Source organism: Mytilus edulis, chromosome 13 (genome assembly GCF_963676685.1).
Source record: "Mytilus edulis chromosome 13, xbMytEdul2.2, whole genome shotgun sequence".
Classification (NCBI taxonomy): Eukaryota; Metazoa; Mollusca; class Bivalvia; order Mytilida; family Mytilidae; genus Mytilus; species Mytilus edulis.
This window is the reverse complement of record NC_092356.1, coordinates 3255500-3273523: the sequence shown is the minus strand read 5'-3', so window position 1 is coordinate 3273523 and position 18024 is coordinate 3255500. Positions and strand designations below refer to the sequence as shown.

General features: G+C 34.0%; 1 protein-coding gene across 4 annotated transcripts in view; it reads right to left on the bottom strand.

Moving 5' to 3' along the window:
- LOC139502323 (uncharacterized) overlaps positions 1-18024 on the bottom strand; it is a 54824-nt gene that overhangs the window by 6352 nt on the left and 30448 nt on the right. For all 4 annotated transcript variants that reach the window (XM_071291768.1, XM_071291766.1, XM_071291767.1 and 1 more), the window contains 4 exons: positions 17808-17952; positions 12977-13090; positions 12283-12408; positions 4960-5070 (listed from right to left, as the gene is read on the bottom strand). In XM_071291768.1, coding sequence (XP_071147869.1) covers positions 4960-5070; positions 12283-12408; positions 12977-13090; positions 17808-17952 — 496 coding nt within the window. The remainder of the gene's footprint in view (positions 1-4959; positions 5071-12282; positions 12409-12976; positions 13091-17807; positions 17953-18024) is intronic.

The window sequence follows — 18024 nt, the reverse complement described above, 5'->3', positions numbered from 1 at the left end:
GTAACAACACAAGCTGGATACAATTCAGCATCATCTTCAGGTGATTTAACATCCACCACCGGTTCACTGGTAACAATTGGTTCTGCAACCACTTTGTTCCTAGCTAGATCATTTCCTAGCAATAATGTAACACCCTCAACAGGGAGATTAGGACGAACACCCACAATAACTGGTCCAGTTATCAAATCTGACTTCAGATAAATACGATGGAGAGGAACATCTATACAACCCAACTCTACACCTTGTAACAAAACGGAGGCACCAACAGAAGTCTTCTCGGACAAAGGCAACACACCTTCTAACAATAAAGACTGAGAAGCTCCAGTGTCTCGTAAAATCTTAATAGGCTGAAGAGTGGTATCATCAACAATAGAAATAAACCCATCAGACATAAAGGGTTTATATTCCTCCATGTAATCACAAAAACTGGACTTAAAAGCCTGACGCGCAGGGCATTCCAATGTACTGGTAATATAAGGTGTCGTACAAGCACTGGTCTTCGGCTTATTATCTCGTTCATTCTTCTTCTGAAGTCTAAAACAATCAGCCATCAGGTGACCAATCTTCTTACAATAAGCACAAGTCAGTGACTTCTTCTCAAAAGTATCAAATTTTGGACTAGACATATTATAACTGGACTGACTCTTATTCTGTGCAACAGGCTTACTATCAGTACGCTCAGTGCTTTGATTTTTGTAATTTCCACTTGAAGTATTAACATTTTGACCCTTGAAACTTCTTTTATGTGAAAGAGTATAATTATCTGAAATAACAGCTGCATCATGTATTGTCTCAACAGTTTTGTCGTCTAAATGTGTTTTTAAGTCTAAATGAACACATTGTTTGAACTCTTCTAATAACATCAATTGTCTTAGGTTATCAAAATTGTTATCTGTTTTCTTTGACGTAAGCCATTTATCAAATAGATCTTCTTTTTCCCGAGCAAATTCCACATAGGTTTGTGAATCAAACTTTTTATAAGATCTAAATTTCTGTCTATATGCTTCTGGTACTAGCTCATAAGCTTTCAAAACTTCCTGTTTCACCGTGTCATAATCGGAACTTTTTTCTGATGGAAGTGCGGAGTATATTTCAGCGGCCTTACCCTCAAAAACACTCTGTAGCATTGTAGTCCAATATGGCTTTGGCCAATTCAAACTACAAATGAACTATGAGCAATTTTCTCAAACTGTGGAAAATATTTATCGACTGTTTTTTTCACAAAATATTGCTGCATCAAAATATTCTGATTTCGACTGGACTTTAGTGTTGCTTTCTTCTTTGACCATTTCAATTTTCATTTTCTCCATCTCTAGCCTTTCCCTCATTTCAAGTTCTTTTAATTTAAATTCATCTTCTTTTTCCTTTTTATCCATTTCCAATCTTTCCTTCATTTTCAGTTCTGCCTGTTTTAATTTAAATTCATCTTCTTTTCTTTTCTCCATCTCCTTCAAATTCATTTCCAGTTCTTTTAGTTTGCGTTCATGTTCTAATTCAAGCTGTTTTAATTTAAAGGCGTCAATATTTTCGACCTTAAGTTCAAGAGCCTCTTTACCTAAAATTTCTGCGTCAACTAATTTGTCTATAACCAAATTTTTTATAATTTGTTTTCTCATAGATACTTTAAAAACTAATTTCAGTTCTTTAGCAAGCAACACTAATTCCTCTTTCTTTAAATTATCAAAACTCTCCAGGTCTGGCGTTTTCAAAAAATTACCGGCATCAAATGCCATTTTGTAGAATTTTGTTGGCTAGTTATAATAAAAATATTGAATAAATTTTGAATAAGATATTTTCGTTCTCCCGGACGAGCCCCCAATTTCTGTTACGGCCAGAAATCGCCTTTAAATTGTAGCCAACAAAAGACACAAATCAATAGTAAAATTTAATAACATTTAATATACAAAAGTTTACAAAAGGTATTAAACAAATATTACTGTTAACTTAACTGTCAAAATATGAGTCCAATCTGTTATCTTTATCTGTATCCGGAAATCTTTCGGAATCCAATTTGAATATTACGTTCACTACTAATGTCACAATCCAGTATGATGTTGTCTTTAGAATAAAAGTGTCAATCCAAATGCTATGAATACTAATGTCTATCAATGTCTATGTCCAAGTTTAATTATGAGAGTTTAACTTTAGTGTCTGTATATATAGTGTTGTCATGGAAAATTCTAGAACACTCTATAATGGAACATTGTGGAAAATCCTGGAAAGTTACAACGGAAGTTTCTGGAATAACGTAGAAGTTTAAATTACGCATCTTTTATAAGGATCATTCTAGAAAGTTCCAATCATTCTGTGATTGTTCCAGTGATTCCTAAACTGCACAGTTATAAGATTATTTGGTAAACAACTATCAGGCCATACAACACAAATTAGGCCAACATAAATAAACATAATAATTACAATATCATAACAACGGACTGACTGACGGACGGACGGACAGAGGTAAAACACTATACCCCCCCTCTCCTTCGGAGCGGGGGTATAATTATTACTGTTAATTTACTTAGCTGGCACTGATAACGGTAATTAAAGAGAAATTTAAAATATGACAGGTGTGTTTTTTCTTTTATATTGTCTTAATTACATGTACTTAGCCAAGTGGCATTTATAACCATGCTAATTTTTATTCCGATTAAGTTGATGCCCTGACCTCTTTTGATCTCTAGTTAACACTTGCCAATAATATAAACATACAGACCATGAAAAGAAAACTTGTTAAGTATGAAAATGGGAAAGAACAAGAGCAAAGTTGGCTCTGGACCTGCAGCGCTGGCACTTCATGGAAACATAGGTGCTTACCAATCGCAGCATAATAGTATGTAGCATTGGATAATAAAGGGAATTGTGAAAACAAAAGGAAATTGAGTACAGGTTTTTTATATATAAAATGCAAGAAATATGACAATTTTAGCATGATATACATCTATTAAATTTTGGCCTTGGCAGCCATGTTGGTGCCCGTCAAGGACTACGGATATAATTTTAAAAATAGATACCATAAGGATGATTGTGGCCAAGATTGGTTCCATTTGACCTGGTAGTTTCAGAGGAGAAAATTATTATTTGCGAAATTTTAACCCTCACTAACACTCGGGATTAAAATTTTACACAAACAATGCAACCCATGTTAAAATCTCTGATAAACCATGGCTGCCATGAATTATTTCTTAAATAGTCAAAAACGTTAAAATTGGCCAAAAATCATCATTTATGGGCAATAACCCCTTTGCGAGGGCATCCGACAATTTTGGCATAAATGGAACTTAGGTAGATTTTGACATTCTGAACATTTTTGCCTATGTCAGATTTTCTCTATCTGCAATGGTTTTCAAGAAATTAGTCAATATTTGCATTTTACCCCTATGTTCTATTTTTAGCCCTGGCGGCCATCTTGGTTGACTGACATGGACATCATACCCTAAGGATGATTGTGGCTAGGTTTCGTTCCATTTGGCCTGGCAGTTGCAGAGGAGAAGATTTTTGTTAAAAGTTAACGGACGACGACGACGGACGCCAAGTGATGGGAATAGCTCAGTTGATCTTTCAGGTCAGGTGAGCTAATAAAAAGTGAAAGGGAACCAGGCATTACAAATTCCAGCCTAATTTTAAAATTTTAATTCAATCGGATGAAGCATTTTTGAATTAGTGTACAACATACAAGAAAAACGCATTTTTTTAACACCAAAGTCCCACAACTCTAGAACAACATATAGAAAAATCAGAAAAAAAACGAAAGAGAACCAGGCATTACCTATTCTAGCCTAATTATAAAATTTCTGATTAATTGGATGAAGCATTTTTGAGTTACTGTACGACATTCAAGAAAAATGGCATTTTTTATAAAAATCAAAGTCCCATACTCTGGACACATCGCAAAATTGGAAAAAAACAAAAGGTAACCAGACATTACCAATTCCAGCCTAATTTTAAAATTTCAGTTCAATTGGATGAAGCATTTTTGAATTCATGAACGACATACAAGAATAAAGAGCTTGGCCGAGTGCACCATGATACGACCGCAATGGTCGACAAGTGTTCATTTGGGCAAGTGTTGACACACTTCTAAAGTGGACACAATAATATGCTTGACACAGTAATTTGCTGGACACAGAAATTACATTAGTACTAAAAAGCACCACTTTGGCCCCTAATAGGTTGGAAGAACTGCAAGTCCTAGCTCAAATCTGCTAAAATTCTCTATGTTGGAAATTTCATAAGGACTCTAAAGAAGAAAAAAAACCTTTGAAATCGGACGAGAAATAAAAAAGTTTGTTTTTTGGGATTGAGCACCACTTTGGCCCCTAATAGCTCGGAAACGGTACAAGCTACGTTAAATCCGTCGAGACTCTACCAGTGCAAAAGTTCATAAGGAAAACAATGAAAAATGAAAAAATCAAAATGAAAATATGAAAATTAAAAATTTCATGAACAAAAAAGAGAAGTCCGTTTTAGCCCCTTTTAGCTCTGAAACCTTAAGACCTAGCTCAAATCTGTAAAAATTCACTTTGTTGGAAAAAATATGACTACTTTTGACATAACTGAAAATCGAAATTGTCAATTTTATTTAATATAAAAAGAAATTCAGGTTTAAAGATATTTTTTAGCCTACAACTTTTGAAAATTTACTGGATTTTTTTTCCTTAAATTGACGATTGTTGTTGGAAGGGACTTGGACAATATTCATGACATGGTCAAATTACAACTAGATGGAAAATTAGACGCCTTTTTCGTGCCACCGTGACAATAAGTGAAGGGCATATTGTTTATACTGATCCATCTGTCCGTTTGATGTTTTAGAACAAAATAAAACATAAATTATGGATGGATGGACAACAGACAGACGATAAATAATGGATGAAAATGCTTAGTGATGGCAAAAACTTGCAAGCCTTTCAGGCTAAGTGACCAAAACAGAAACCAATAATACAAATCAGCAATTCTTACTTTTCTTGTTTTCTTGCTTTTCAGCTACTTTACTGCTGCTTGGAGTATATATTTTTCTAGGAATTCTTTTCCTTTTTGGATAGGAAATTGGAGTTTCCATTGTTGGTAGATCTGCAAAAGATGAATATCATATTTGACAGATGTTTCATTACCAGGACCAAAATAAAAAAAATAATGTATGATCTGACAAAAAAAAAAAAACAAGCTGTGTCAAGTCTTGTATTGCTGTTTTATATTTCAGAATATTTATGTGTCCGTGTCGTTACCAATTCCACTCTGAATGTAAATCATAATAATTTTGCGCTTGACACGAACCAGCTAGTAACTATTGCAAGAAAGGTAACTAGAGGCTCCAAGGAGCCTGTGTCGCTCACCTGTTTTCAAATTTGTCTAAATCTTCCTTTGAGGATGATTTCAGACCCACTGGCTGTATTTTTTAGATCTTGTCCTACTTAACATTTTTGCTGTTCAAACTTTCAATATATCTATAACAGTTTAAAAGATACTTTTTAAAGTACTAAAATCAGTGAAAATATAAAAATAGAGGATATGGTAATAAACAAGTAATAAACATTTAAGGGCAATAAATCCAATAACAAGTGGTCATTTGAACTGTGTGTAGAGCTTTTATTGCTGAACATATTTGCAATCTAAAATATTTTTTTTTCTATCTATAATCACTGTGCTTAAACATGTTAAACAGCTGTGGGTAACTTAAGTTACCCACAGCCCAAGATGGCGCAAGACATCTTCTGTTTATATAGATTTTAGTTATTTTAAAGCAAAACAAAGTTGTTTAACGAAGATAAAGCTTTCAAGAAGATGTATATCAGTTTCGCCCGCACTAATAAAAGTAGAAATAACTTAAGTATAAAACAATAAGTCGAAAAACAACTGATTTTAAAAGTCCAAAAGAGGTACGTAACTTTTACAAGAGATATCCGTAACTTTTTTTACGTAATTTACAGAGATGTCCGTAACTTCATGATGTGTCTTTAACTTTTCTCAGAATTTATATTGTTATACACAAAAATATAAAGGTAAGCTATGAAATATCGTAAGTTGGTATACAACTACATTTAGTTACAGTAAAGAGTAAAGGTTAACGCCTTACTTATTCCCAAAAACGGCAAGGGGAATTCATAGTCAGAAGTTCCAATTTTCGAAACGATCCCTTAAAGCAAAACACTAAACCCCTTCAACATTTTTTATTCTAGATTATATGTGATATCACTCTGTCTGTTTTACTCATAAAATTACAGCAACACAGTACTGCAACATACATTTTTACAATAACAAACCACGGCTGTCCTTCATCAACTAGTTTAAGATGAATATTAAGAAGCCGAAAAATCTGAACATGTAGCTTAAATGTTTTTCTTCTATGCGGTGCCAATATTCAAATTTTCAGATGAAATTACAAAAGGGAATAAACCGTACATTAATACTGAAACAATGAAAATATCTTAGCCTTATTTTTTAAGAAACCAGGACTAGTTGGGTTAATAAACTTTCTTCATTATTTACTTGTGTTACTCATCGAAACATAGTGCAATTACATATATGTAATTTCAAATAGATTTGCCAGGATCACATTGTTGTTTTTCTTCAAACAGTTGAAAATAAAATTTCTACTGGGATAATGATTTATTGAGTTCTTTGAAACCCTGTCTCTCCTTCGGTAGCTGTTAATAGTGGAAAATCACTGGTATAAAGCCGATGCCCGTAAATGCAGTTACGGTTAGCCGTAGATGGCATACGAAAATATGGGCATTATATTTTCTAGCTTTTAAGCCTATAAAATTGTTACAATTGTTGAATTTTGCAATTTAGGAAAAGGTCAGTGTCTCAAGATTTAATATAGACCAGAATCATGTTTATTATATGTCTAGCTATTTCATTTTTAAAGCTCTTAGTGAGCTGTAAGATGCGTGTACCTGCTGCTTTTTCTACAGTTTAGATGCCCTTAACTTGTAAAGCAGATGCGTGTAACTTGCAGATCTAATGATTGTAAATTGCAGTAGCTGAAATGCTGAAGTTTATTGCATGTTTAATGTACAAATTATCCTGTATTGGTACGCAATTTTATGTTATATTTTCATGAACGTAGAGAGCGTGGCACTCTTCCTATACGAGGCATCGGATTTAATGTCCCTAATCTGACCGGACCTGACTGTGTATTTGTACATCCAGCACAGCTAAACGGACCAAAGTTAAGCGCTTAAGTTGGTATTATCCCCATGTTTGTGAGTGTCATTTTCTTCGGTGTCCGTGGAAAAGGAAAACAAATGTCAGATCATTATGTATAAAGAATCCTTATATACGCAAAAATTATGCATCCAAAGGCTACAACAGAAAAATTACCCACAGCCAGAGTTTTCGGTTAAGAAAAGTTACGGACATCTTTTGCCATTTTTAAAATTGTTCTTACGCTAAGCTAAGACAAAATGCATTACATTTTTTGTTTTCAGTTGATTATTTTGCCTTAGATACAATACATTGACAACTTGTAAAGAATTATTAATGCGTAAATCTAAAGATATTTGATAAAATTAAAATCGCATTATTTTACGCCGCCATATTGGGCTGTGGGTAACTTAAGTTACCCACAGCCGTTTAAGCACAGTGATAATAGTTTATGAGATAATAGCCAAAAGCATTCAAATTTGCCAAAAACTGTCATTTATGGACAATAACCCCTATGCAGGAGTATCCAACAATTTTGACATAAATATAAATTAAATAGATCTTGTCATTCTGAACATTTTTGTCCTTGTCACATTTTCTCTGTTTGCAATGAATGGTTTTTGAGATATTAGTCAATACAGTCGAACATGTTTTTCATTAACAGCCATATGTTTAATATATGTACTAAGTCCGTAAACAGGATGGCTTAGTATGACGGACGAAGGGACAGACAAAGTCCATGATTTGCTATTGGAAACCGCAGAAATTGGTAGGATCAAAATCTAAATTAGGAGGTGCACAATGGGAACATGTAACAAAGATTCTCTGACAGTTTCATGGAATTCCCTTCAGTAGTTTAGGGACGGAAGGATGAACGGACGGACACAACGAATACTATATACCCCGTTTTTTTAAGCGGGGGTAAAACTAAATAATGTATCAAATTATTACAATAAAATATCAATGAAAGACTCATTTTTTTTTTTTACAAAATTTTAAAAATAAAGATTGATAGTCATGTTACTGTAAAGGACAGTTGAAAGTATAATTAAAGAAATTGTTCATTGAAACTTTAGGCCAAATTGTAATATATGGACTGGCAGGCCACTCCAAAAGGCCCTCAGTGTCTTGAACTATTTCTTAAATATTGACCTTAATCACATGAAATATTTGTACAAGGTAAATAAATCCTTGTATCCACCTCATCAAAAGTCATAAATTGTATAATATACAATTATGACCTTCATGGAAAGTTAATACAGTCAAACCTGTGAAAACCGGACCCTGAGTAATCCAGTTTCCTGTCAATTCCGGCCGAAAATTAAAGTCCCACTTCCTTCCCTTAATATTCTTTGCAAAAATGTCCCTTGTAAACCGGACCCTGTCTATTCGGAATTCCGATCTAATTATCTAGTCCCAATACAGTAAATTACTTTAATTATTACCTGTCAAAACCGGTTTGGCCTTTTATCATAACGGTATTGATTGATGTCAATCAACTGATCAAGTCGACAGAGATCCGACCACTTTTGAAACGAAATAACTGCTATGGAAAATTAATCTTCAATGCCTACGGAGGAAACTTATGATGGACAGAAAAACAACTCGTGTTTATCAATTCAAACAATGTGGAGATTCCGACGCAAACAAAATCTGCGAAAGTGAAAATGAAGCGGACGAGCCAGAAACTTTAACTTCATATGAGTATTTCTTCACAAACATTAAATGTATGAATCATTTTTCAAATTCCAAAGATGATGGATTTCTTAACTTTCTCATACCAATGAGAGCAATGATTGAAGATGTTTCGTTCGTAGAAAAATGGTAAAAAGCAGGGACATGTCCAAATATATATTGTGTTCAAATCATCGGCACTCTAGGTTAAATAAAATTAGTTTCAGAATTTTCTATTATTCAATACACTAATTTATAATATGTCAGTAATCTACTGTACTATACAAGCTTATTATTTGTTAATTGCATGAAATATGCAGTTCTGTAAAATATCTGACGTCATGAACCACTGACTTCCTGTCAATCTGAAAACCTGAATAAACCGACCCACTGCCTAAATCGGCCCTTTTTGACGGTCCCAGAGGTGGCCGGTTTACACAGGTTTTACTGTATCCAAAATTGATAAATCGAGGAAGAGGTTATTTCCTGCGGGCATAGCCAAAGGGAAATTCCCCCTTTCGAGATTTAACAATTTTGGATATTAACTTTTCATGAAGGACATAATTGTTTTATTATACCACACTAAACATTGGACTTGTTTTAACCCATTTTACAAGCATCAGCGTAAAAGTTTCATTTCAAAAACTAACTAGTCTTTGAGACTTTCAGGAAATTTACCAAAGTTGGAATTGCAACTTTTGGAATCAGAGCATTTCAAAACATTTCATTAGTTTTTATGATATATATATATGGTAAGTCTTGTAGAATGATTCCAAAAATCAAGCAGTCTTTTTAAGACTTTCAGAAAATTTACAAAACTTGGAATTGCAATTTTTTGAAATCTTAGTGTTCCATGTAATTCCAATAAATAAAATGTAGCAAAAGAGATTAATTGCAAGTTAAATTTTGAAAAAATAATGAGTCTTTGAGACTTTCAGGAAATTTACCAAAAATGGAAATCTGAACATTCAAAAATATTTTGTTTGTTTTTGCAATGTAAGAATAGTAAGTTTTGAAGAACATTTTCAAAGATTTGCCAGTCTTTGAGACTTTCAGGAATTTTCTTAAAACTGGAATTGGCATTTTTTAAAAATCCAAGTGTGCATATCTTTTTATATGTTATTGTAAAACACAATTAGTTTCAAGGAACATTTCCAAAATTTAAACAGTCTTTGAGACTTTCAGGAAATTTACCAAAGTTGGAATTGCCATATTTGGAATCCAAACATACAGTATTGTTCCAACTGTTATACTAATACATAATAAAAAGCTTCGCCGAGCACAGCATGATACGACCGCAGTTGTCGACAAGTGTTCATTTGGGCAAGTATTGACACACTACTAAAGTGGACACAATAATGTGCTGGACACAGTAATTTGCTGGACACAGTAATTTGCTGGATACAGTAATTAGCTGGACACAGTAATATACTGGACACAGAAATTAAGACCCTTGTAGCAGGGAAACCGTAAGTCCCAGCTTAAATTTAGAGAGAATCAAACGGGTTGGAAATTTGTTAAGGAATCCAAACAAAAAAAATGTTGTAATTTGACGAGAAATAAAAAAGTTCTATTTTTGGAGTTAGCACCACTTTGGCCCCTAATAGCTCGGAAACGGTAAAAGCTATGTTAAATCCGTTGACATACTATCGGTGCGGAAGTTCATAAGGAACATAATGAAAAAAACAAAACCAAAATAAGATGAAAAATAAAAATTTGACAAACAAAAAAGAGAAGTTCGTTTTAGCCCTTTTAGCCCCTTGTAGCTCAGAAACCGTAAGTCCTAGCTCAAATCGGTAAAAATTTTCTGAGTTGGAAATTTCATAAGAAATCCAAAGAAAAAAAACCCGTTGAAATCGGACGAGAAATAAAAAAGTTTTTTTTTTTTATTTAGCACCACTTTGGTCCCTAATAGCTCGGAAACGGTAAAAGCTACGTTAAGTCCGTTGACATACTATCGGTGCGGAATTTCATAAGGAACATAATGAAAAAAACAAAATGAAAATAAGATGAAAAATAAAAATTTGACGAACAAAAAAGAGAAGGCAGTTTTAGCCCCTTTTGGCCCCTTGTAGCTCCGAAACCGTAGGTCCTAGCTCAAATCGCTTAAAATTTCATGAGGAATCAAAAAAAAAAAACCCATTGAAATCGGACAAGAAATAAAAAAGTTCGTTTTTTGGGATTTAGCACCACTTTGGCCGCTTATAGCTCGGAAACGGTAAAGGCTATGTTAAATCCGTTGCAATATTACAGTTGCGGGATTTCATAAGGAACATTATGAAAAAAATTTGATTAAAATTGAACAAACAAGAATGTGTCCTCAGTACACGAATGCCCCACTCGCACTATCATTTTCTATGTTCAGTGGACCGTGAAATTGGGGTAAAATCTCTAATTTGGCATTAAAATTAGAAAGATCATATCATAGGGAACATGTGTACCAAGTTTGAAGTCGATTGGACTTCAACTTCATCAAAAACTACCTCGACCAAAAACTTTAACCTGAAGCGGGACAGACGGACGAACGAACGAACGGACGGACGGACGGACGGACGCACAGACCAGAAAACATAATGCCCCTCTACTATCGTAGGTGGGGCATAAAAATAAATCCTCTACATCATATTTAATATAAACACTTATTTTGCCCTTTTTGGCCCCTATTTCAGGAACCGGCGGGGGCATAACCCCCAAAAACAATCCCAAGCTGTATTTTGTGGTTATATTCCTTGTGTTAAAATTTCGTAGCATTTGCTCTATCAGAACTTAAGTTATTGTCCGGAAACCATTAATCTGGACGACGACGACGACGCCGACACCGACGACGCCAACGGACAGGGGCGATACCATTATACGAACGCAAAATTTTTGCGGTGGTATAAAAAGTTAGTTGCTTGGATCATAATCATACCAAAAGATGTCGCATATTAATCATTTGGTGGGAAATCATTTTGCCCTAAGGGCAAAGTTCAAAATTCCGAAACCTTCGACACAGACAACTTTCATAGTACTACTTATACACTTATAATTTTCTTGTTTCTACCATGAAAGGTGTAAGAGGAGTTCGTGCAGAATCGATTTTGTCATTATTTTTAACCCTTAGGAAAATGCCCTCAGGGCTTGCAGGCAAAATACCATGCCACTGCTAGACTTGGTACCCATAATGGGAGGTCATACTGTTGGAACCAACTTCCTATTGTAAATATTTTGGAAGATTTCACCATTTTCTGCCTATCTCAAAAACGAAATTTCGCTCATAAATTTGCCCTAGGGCATGAATTTCATACCCTGATCACATACTCTAACATGCTACCAAGTTTCAAGTTTCCATCATTTCTAGTTTCTGAGATTTTGCATGACATTACATACATACAAACAGACGGACTGCATTACATACATGACATAATCCCCCCGCTTTCGCTTAGCAGCGGGGATAAAAACAGCACTTGACAATATTTATACCCTCTTCTTCATTGATAATATTCTCTTCTGAATCGATGAACTGTTCCCTCTCAAAATCTTCTTCTGCCTCTACACCTTCCATCTGAGTATTTCTATCTTCTTCTCTGTCTATTTCTAACTCTTTCTCTGAATAAGGAAAGATATTTCATTAACTAACATAAATTGCTTACCTGGATAGTCTTAACCAAACATATCAATGGCTAAATATAGCAATTTTAATGCCGTTTTAATTTTTTGTGTGTGATCTATGCATTCTTTTAGTAACAATTTTGAAGATGACTGAATAAAAAAAAAACTAGAGGCTCAGGTGAGCATCAAGAATTGCCCATGGCAGCCAATTTTGTTGTCCAATCAGGACGAAATGAGGCAATTTTATAACAGACCTTACATAGATGCATCCTGCCAAGTTTGATTCCATTTAGCCCAGCGGTTTCAGAGGGGAAGATTAAAGTGTGATAAGTTATGATAGATGTTTCATGGTGGCAAAAGCTCACATTACCCTAATAATAATCTATAAAGCAATCAACAATGCTCATCTTTCATACATGTTGTCTGAAATAAATTAAATATTCTGCAATCATGGACTAATGCAAAACATATTACAATTAATCATTCAATTATTAAACAGAAATCAAAAACACATGTTTTTGAATTCACAATTCCATTTGTTTCTTTGGTAAAACTCTAAATTTACCTGAATCAGAGTCCAAAATGCATTGCAGTTGTTCTATTACCCTGGGCCTACTTATGACGTACTGCATCACCACAGATGGATTTGCATCTGCAAATCTGGTCCATTTTTCTTTAACTGAAAATATAAGATTTTCATCCAATGATAAACAGAGGACAGGTCTGAGCTTTTTTTTTGCAAAGGTTTATTTTGCCTCTCAAGCTTAAAATGACTTAATTGACAGTCCAAAATAACATTTGAAATTACAGATAATTTTATCAATACAAACTGAGGTGCTCAACAACCTACTTTGTTGACTACTCAATAACCTATATTGTGGTCAACACAGGAATTGTGTTACCAGTAGCTTGCTTCATACAGTAATGTGTTTGATATGCTTACTTTCTTGACAGTCTAACTTGCTTGCCACGATTATGTTGGTAGTTCACTATTATTGAAATATATTGGAAATCAGAATTAGAATAAACAGCTGCGCCACAAGTGCAATATACGCCCATTCCGAATTTTTTTTATAGTTCATTTCAAAACATATGCAGTGGAACCTGTCTTATCCGACACACCTCGGGACCAGAGAAATATGTCGGATTGGACAGGGTGTCGGAATACTCGGGTTTCACATTTGATAAAAGTGAAATAAGCATGTAAGATACAAACGTGGGCAATAACACCCAAAATAGGTTTTACTAAGGAGATCCTTTAAAGAAAAATAGTGTTTATGAAACATTACACCACGTCAAGTACGAATTCCCAAGATCTTGTAAATATTTAGTACGATAAATTTCAGTGAGATTGACAAGTTCTTAGAACATTTACAGTGTTAGTCTTCATCAATTGTTTAACTATTTTCCCAGTCATGGTTATTTGTATCATTTAGTCGGAATATCGTCTTCGACACTGGTTACATAAATTAAACTGTCAAAATGAAATCATTTCACAGTCCAATTAGCAATATTTCTTCGTCTGGATTTTTTTCCCCAACAATTTACTCACATTGAATTAAGAAAGACATTATGAAAAGTATGTATTAAGATTTATATATTTTCCATATGTTGTAGAAATGTTTTTATCCCGTACTGAGCCTCAAATTTCCTATCCGATCAATAAAAAATAACAAGATATTTGTGTACACAGGTAATGGATTAAATTACCTTTAATAAAAATGCATGAAATACACCTGACTGAATTATGATTACCTTGTTTATAAATTGATTAAGGAGATCAAAGGGTCGGATTAAACAAGTATAATTAGAGTACTTATGAAGGCTGGGACTTGAAAATGCTGTCGGATTACGGAGTAGACGGGTGACGGAATACAGAAGATTTTTTAACAAAGAATGTTAAAGAAAACTTTCGGGACCAGTAAATTTTGTCAGATTTCACAGGATGTCGGAATATTCAGGTGTCGGATTAAGCAGATTCGACTGTAATTATCAGATCATGTCTATTTCAAACAAAACAAAAGAAGAAACACTATGTGAATTTTAAAAGCAAACAGACAATTATTTTTATAAAAATAAAATTTAATAAAATAATGAAAAAAATAATAAATTAAATATAGAACCAAAAAAAATCTAAATGAAAATAGGAAAAAAATATTCTTTAGTTATTCACAAAAAAAAAGTAAGTTACTTAGTCCGCTCCCAACTCCAGAACTCTAAAAGGACAATAGGGAAAATAACAAAAACCAAAGGCATTTACTCTACATAGGACCTACATGTAACATCATGTTAAAATTTAGTAAGAATTGGTCAAAGTAAACTTGAGTTTTTGTGAAAAATGTCAATTTTCAATGAACAAAGTCCCATAACTCTTGAACGACAAAAGTGAAAATCAATGAACCGTAACAAGACTCAAACTCAATCTGTAACATCAATAAATATCTATATACCAAAAATCAGTTCAATATCTCAAGGTGTTTAGTAAAAAAGTCTGGAAAACTGGTTGTTGCGCAACAAGTCAGAATGACAAACAAGGGTAAAACTATATGTCCCGACCACTTTGTGGCGGGACATAAAAAAGTGCTGAAAACTTCAAATTCACTGTAATTTTCTAAGTCCGAGGGCGTAACTTCCGTAAAAATTATTCAACCACAACCAAAGTAGAACTTAATCTGTAACTTCTCATGATAAGACCACATACCAAAAATAAAATCAATTGGTTGAACATTACAAAAAAAAGTGTGGAATACTTATAATTCACTGTAATTTTGTATGTATAGAAATATTTTATATTTTGGACCACTTTTACCTTTAACCTATGTCTTTTACTTTTTATTGTTTTGTATGTTTTATATTTGGTTTGTTTAGCCCCACTGCCAGTGGTTTTACATTTACAATTTCTTTGATATTGAATTTTTCTATGTCCAAGGGCTGTAGCTTCCGTGAAAATCATTGAACCGTCACCAAACTCTAACTTAATCTGTAACTCTTCATAATAAGGCTACATACCAAAGATATTATCATTTGGTTGAAGCATTACCAAAATAAAGAGCTACGCCAAGCGCAGCATGATACGACCGCAGTGGTCGAACAGGTGTTCATTTGGGCAAGCATTGACACACTACTAAAGTGGACACAATAATATGCTGGACACAATAATATGCTGGACACAGTAATATGCTGGACAGAGAATTCTGATTAGTAATAAAAAAACTTTTTTTTGGTTTTTTTTTTATTTAGCACCACTTTGGCCCCTAATAGCTCGAAAACGGTAAAAGCTATGCTAAATCTGTCGTACTCTACTGATGCGAAAGTTCATAAGGAACATAAAGAAAAACTAGAAAATGTGTCTGTAAGCCACAGATGCCCTGCCATTAAGATCAATATGAGGTTCCATGTTGTCTCATGTAAAAATTGACCAAAATGCTGCTGAAAAGAGCTGTATGGCAAATTTAAACCAAAGTCACTCAAGCATAAGATATGTCAAAGTGACCAAAAAGAGGTCAAACTGTGCTGCACTGTGCAAGAATACTACAACAGTGTAATATCATTGATACACTACCACAGATTCCGAGAAATGGCAGTAAATGCAAAACTTGACCAAAATCATTCAAGCATAAAATGTAGGTCATGGTATTCTAGAAGATGCTGAACTGTGCTGCACTATGCAAGGACACTACAATACATTAATATCATTGATATACTACATTAGGTTCTTGAGAAATAATCCTCGACACAAAACTTTACCAAAATCACTGAAGCATAAAATGTAGGTCATAGTGACCAAAAAGATGCTGAACTGTGCTGCACTAAGCAAGAACACTACCAATAGTCTAATATCATTGATACACTACCATAGGGTTCTGAGAAATGGACCTATACACAAAACATAACCAAAACCACTGAAGCATAAAATGTAGGTCATATTGACCAAAAAGATGCTGAACTGTGTTGCACTAAGCAAGAACACTACAACAGTCTAATATCATTGATGCACTACCATAGGGTTCTGAGAAATGGACCTAAACGCAAAACTTAACCAAAATCACTCAAGCATAAAATGTAGGTCATAGTGACCCAAAAGATGCTGAACTGTTGAACTGTGTTACACTACATAGGAACACCACAGTGGTGAAATATCATTCATATATTACAATAGGTTTCTTCACAATGGTCATTTATGAAAAAAGTTATTGAAGTCAATCAAGCATGAAATGTAGGTCAAATTGACCCAAATGTTGTTGATCAATGTAGTACTATTTAAGAAGAATATACTGATGAAATATCATTGGTACATCATTATCACATTCTGAGAAATGGACCTTAACGCAAAACTTAACCAAGATCGGGACAGACGGACGTACATACGTATGTACGGACGGACAAGGGTAAATCTATATGCCCCTTTCACTTCGTGGCGGGGCATAAAAAACAAAACCAAAATAAGATGAAAAATAAAAATTTGACGAACAAAAAAGAGAAGTCTTTTTTAACCCCTTTTAGCCCCTTATAGCTCAGAAAATGTAAGTCCTAGCTCAAATCTGTTAAAATACACTATGTTGGAAATTCATAATTTGCTGTTATACATTTTGAAATTGTTTAAAACACTAAGGTTTTTCTACTTCAAGGCATAGGATTTCCTTGGTCTTATTTTGGTGCCCTGTTTCGGTATATTTTGGGTTTATAAGCTCTTCAACTTTATAGTGATTTTGGATTTGCATAGTTTTAGATACATGTAAGAGCGTCACTGATGAGTCTTTTATAGACGAAACGCGCGTCTGGCGCAGAAAAAATCTTGCCTTGAACTTTGATGTGATTTTTTTTTTTAACACCATGATGGTTTTCACTGCTGGTGGAGGTATTCTTCCTAGAGGTTAACCCGCTCCGCTAGTCAACACTTCGGTGCTGACGTGATTCATCAAACTAAATGTGCTGTTATAAATTTTGAAATTGTTTAAAACAATAAAGTTTTTCTACTTCAAGGCATAGGATTTCCTTGGTCTTATTTTGGTTCCCTGTTTCGGTATATTTTGGGTTTATAATCTCTTCAACTTCATAGTGATTTGGATTTGCATAGTTTTAGATAAGAGTGTCACTAATGAGTCTTTTATAGACGAAACACTCGACTGGCGCAGAAAAAATATTGCCTTGAACTTTGATGTGATTTTGGTTTTTTTTTGACTGAAAATGTAATTTTAAGAATTGAATGCAGATTTTTTGCATTTTATGGGCGTGTAAAAGCGTTGAACGTGCACACATTTTTTGTATGAAGCGCTTCCACGCTTTATATAAAATGTGCTTCGGTCAACGCTTTTACACGCCGATTAAGTACAAAAAATATGCATTCAATTCTTAAATCAATGTGCATATAAACATGATAAACATCATAAACTCACAAGATTCCACAGGTGCACACGTCTTTCTTGTTATGAAATTTTTTATCCAGGTGTAAAGTCTATTCTTTTCTTTCCTTTTCCTTGAATTCTGTCCACAACTGTCCTTCTCATCTAGAGGGGGACTGTCATACTTGGTTCCTACTTCCTAAAGATAACACACATGAAAATCAATATTCAGCAGTTACAAAACTGTACACTAAATAATAATATATGTATG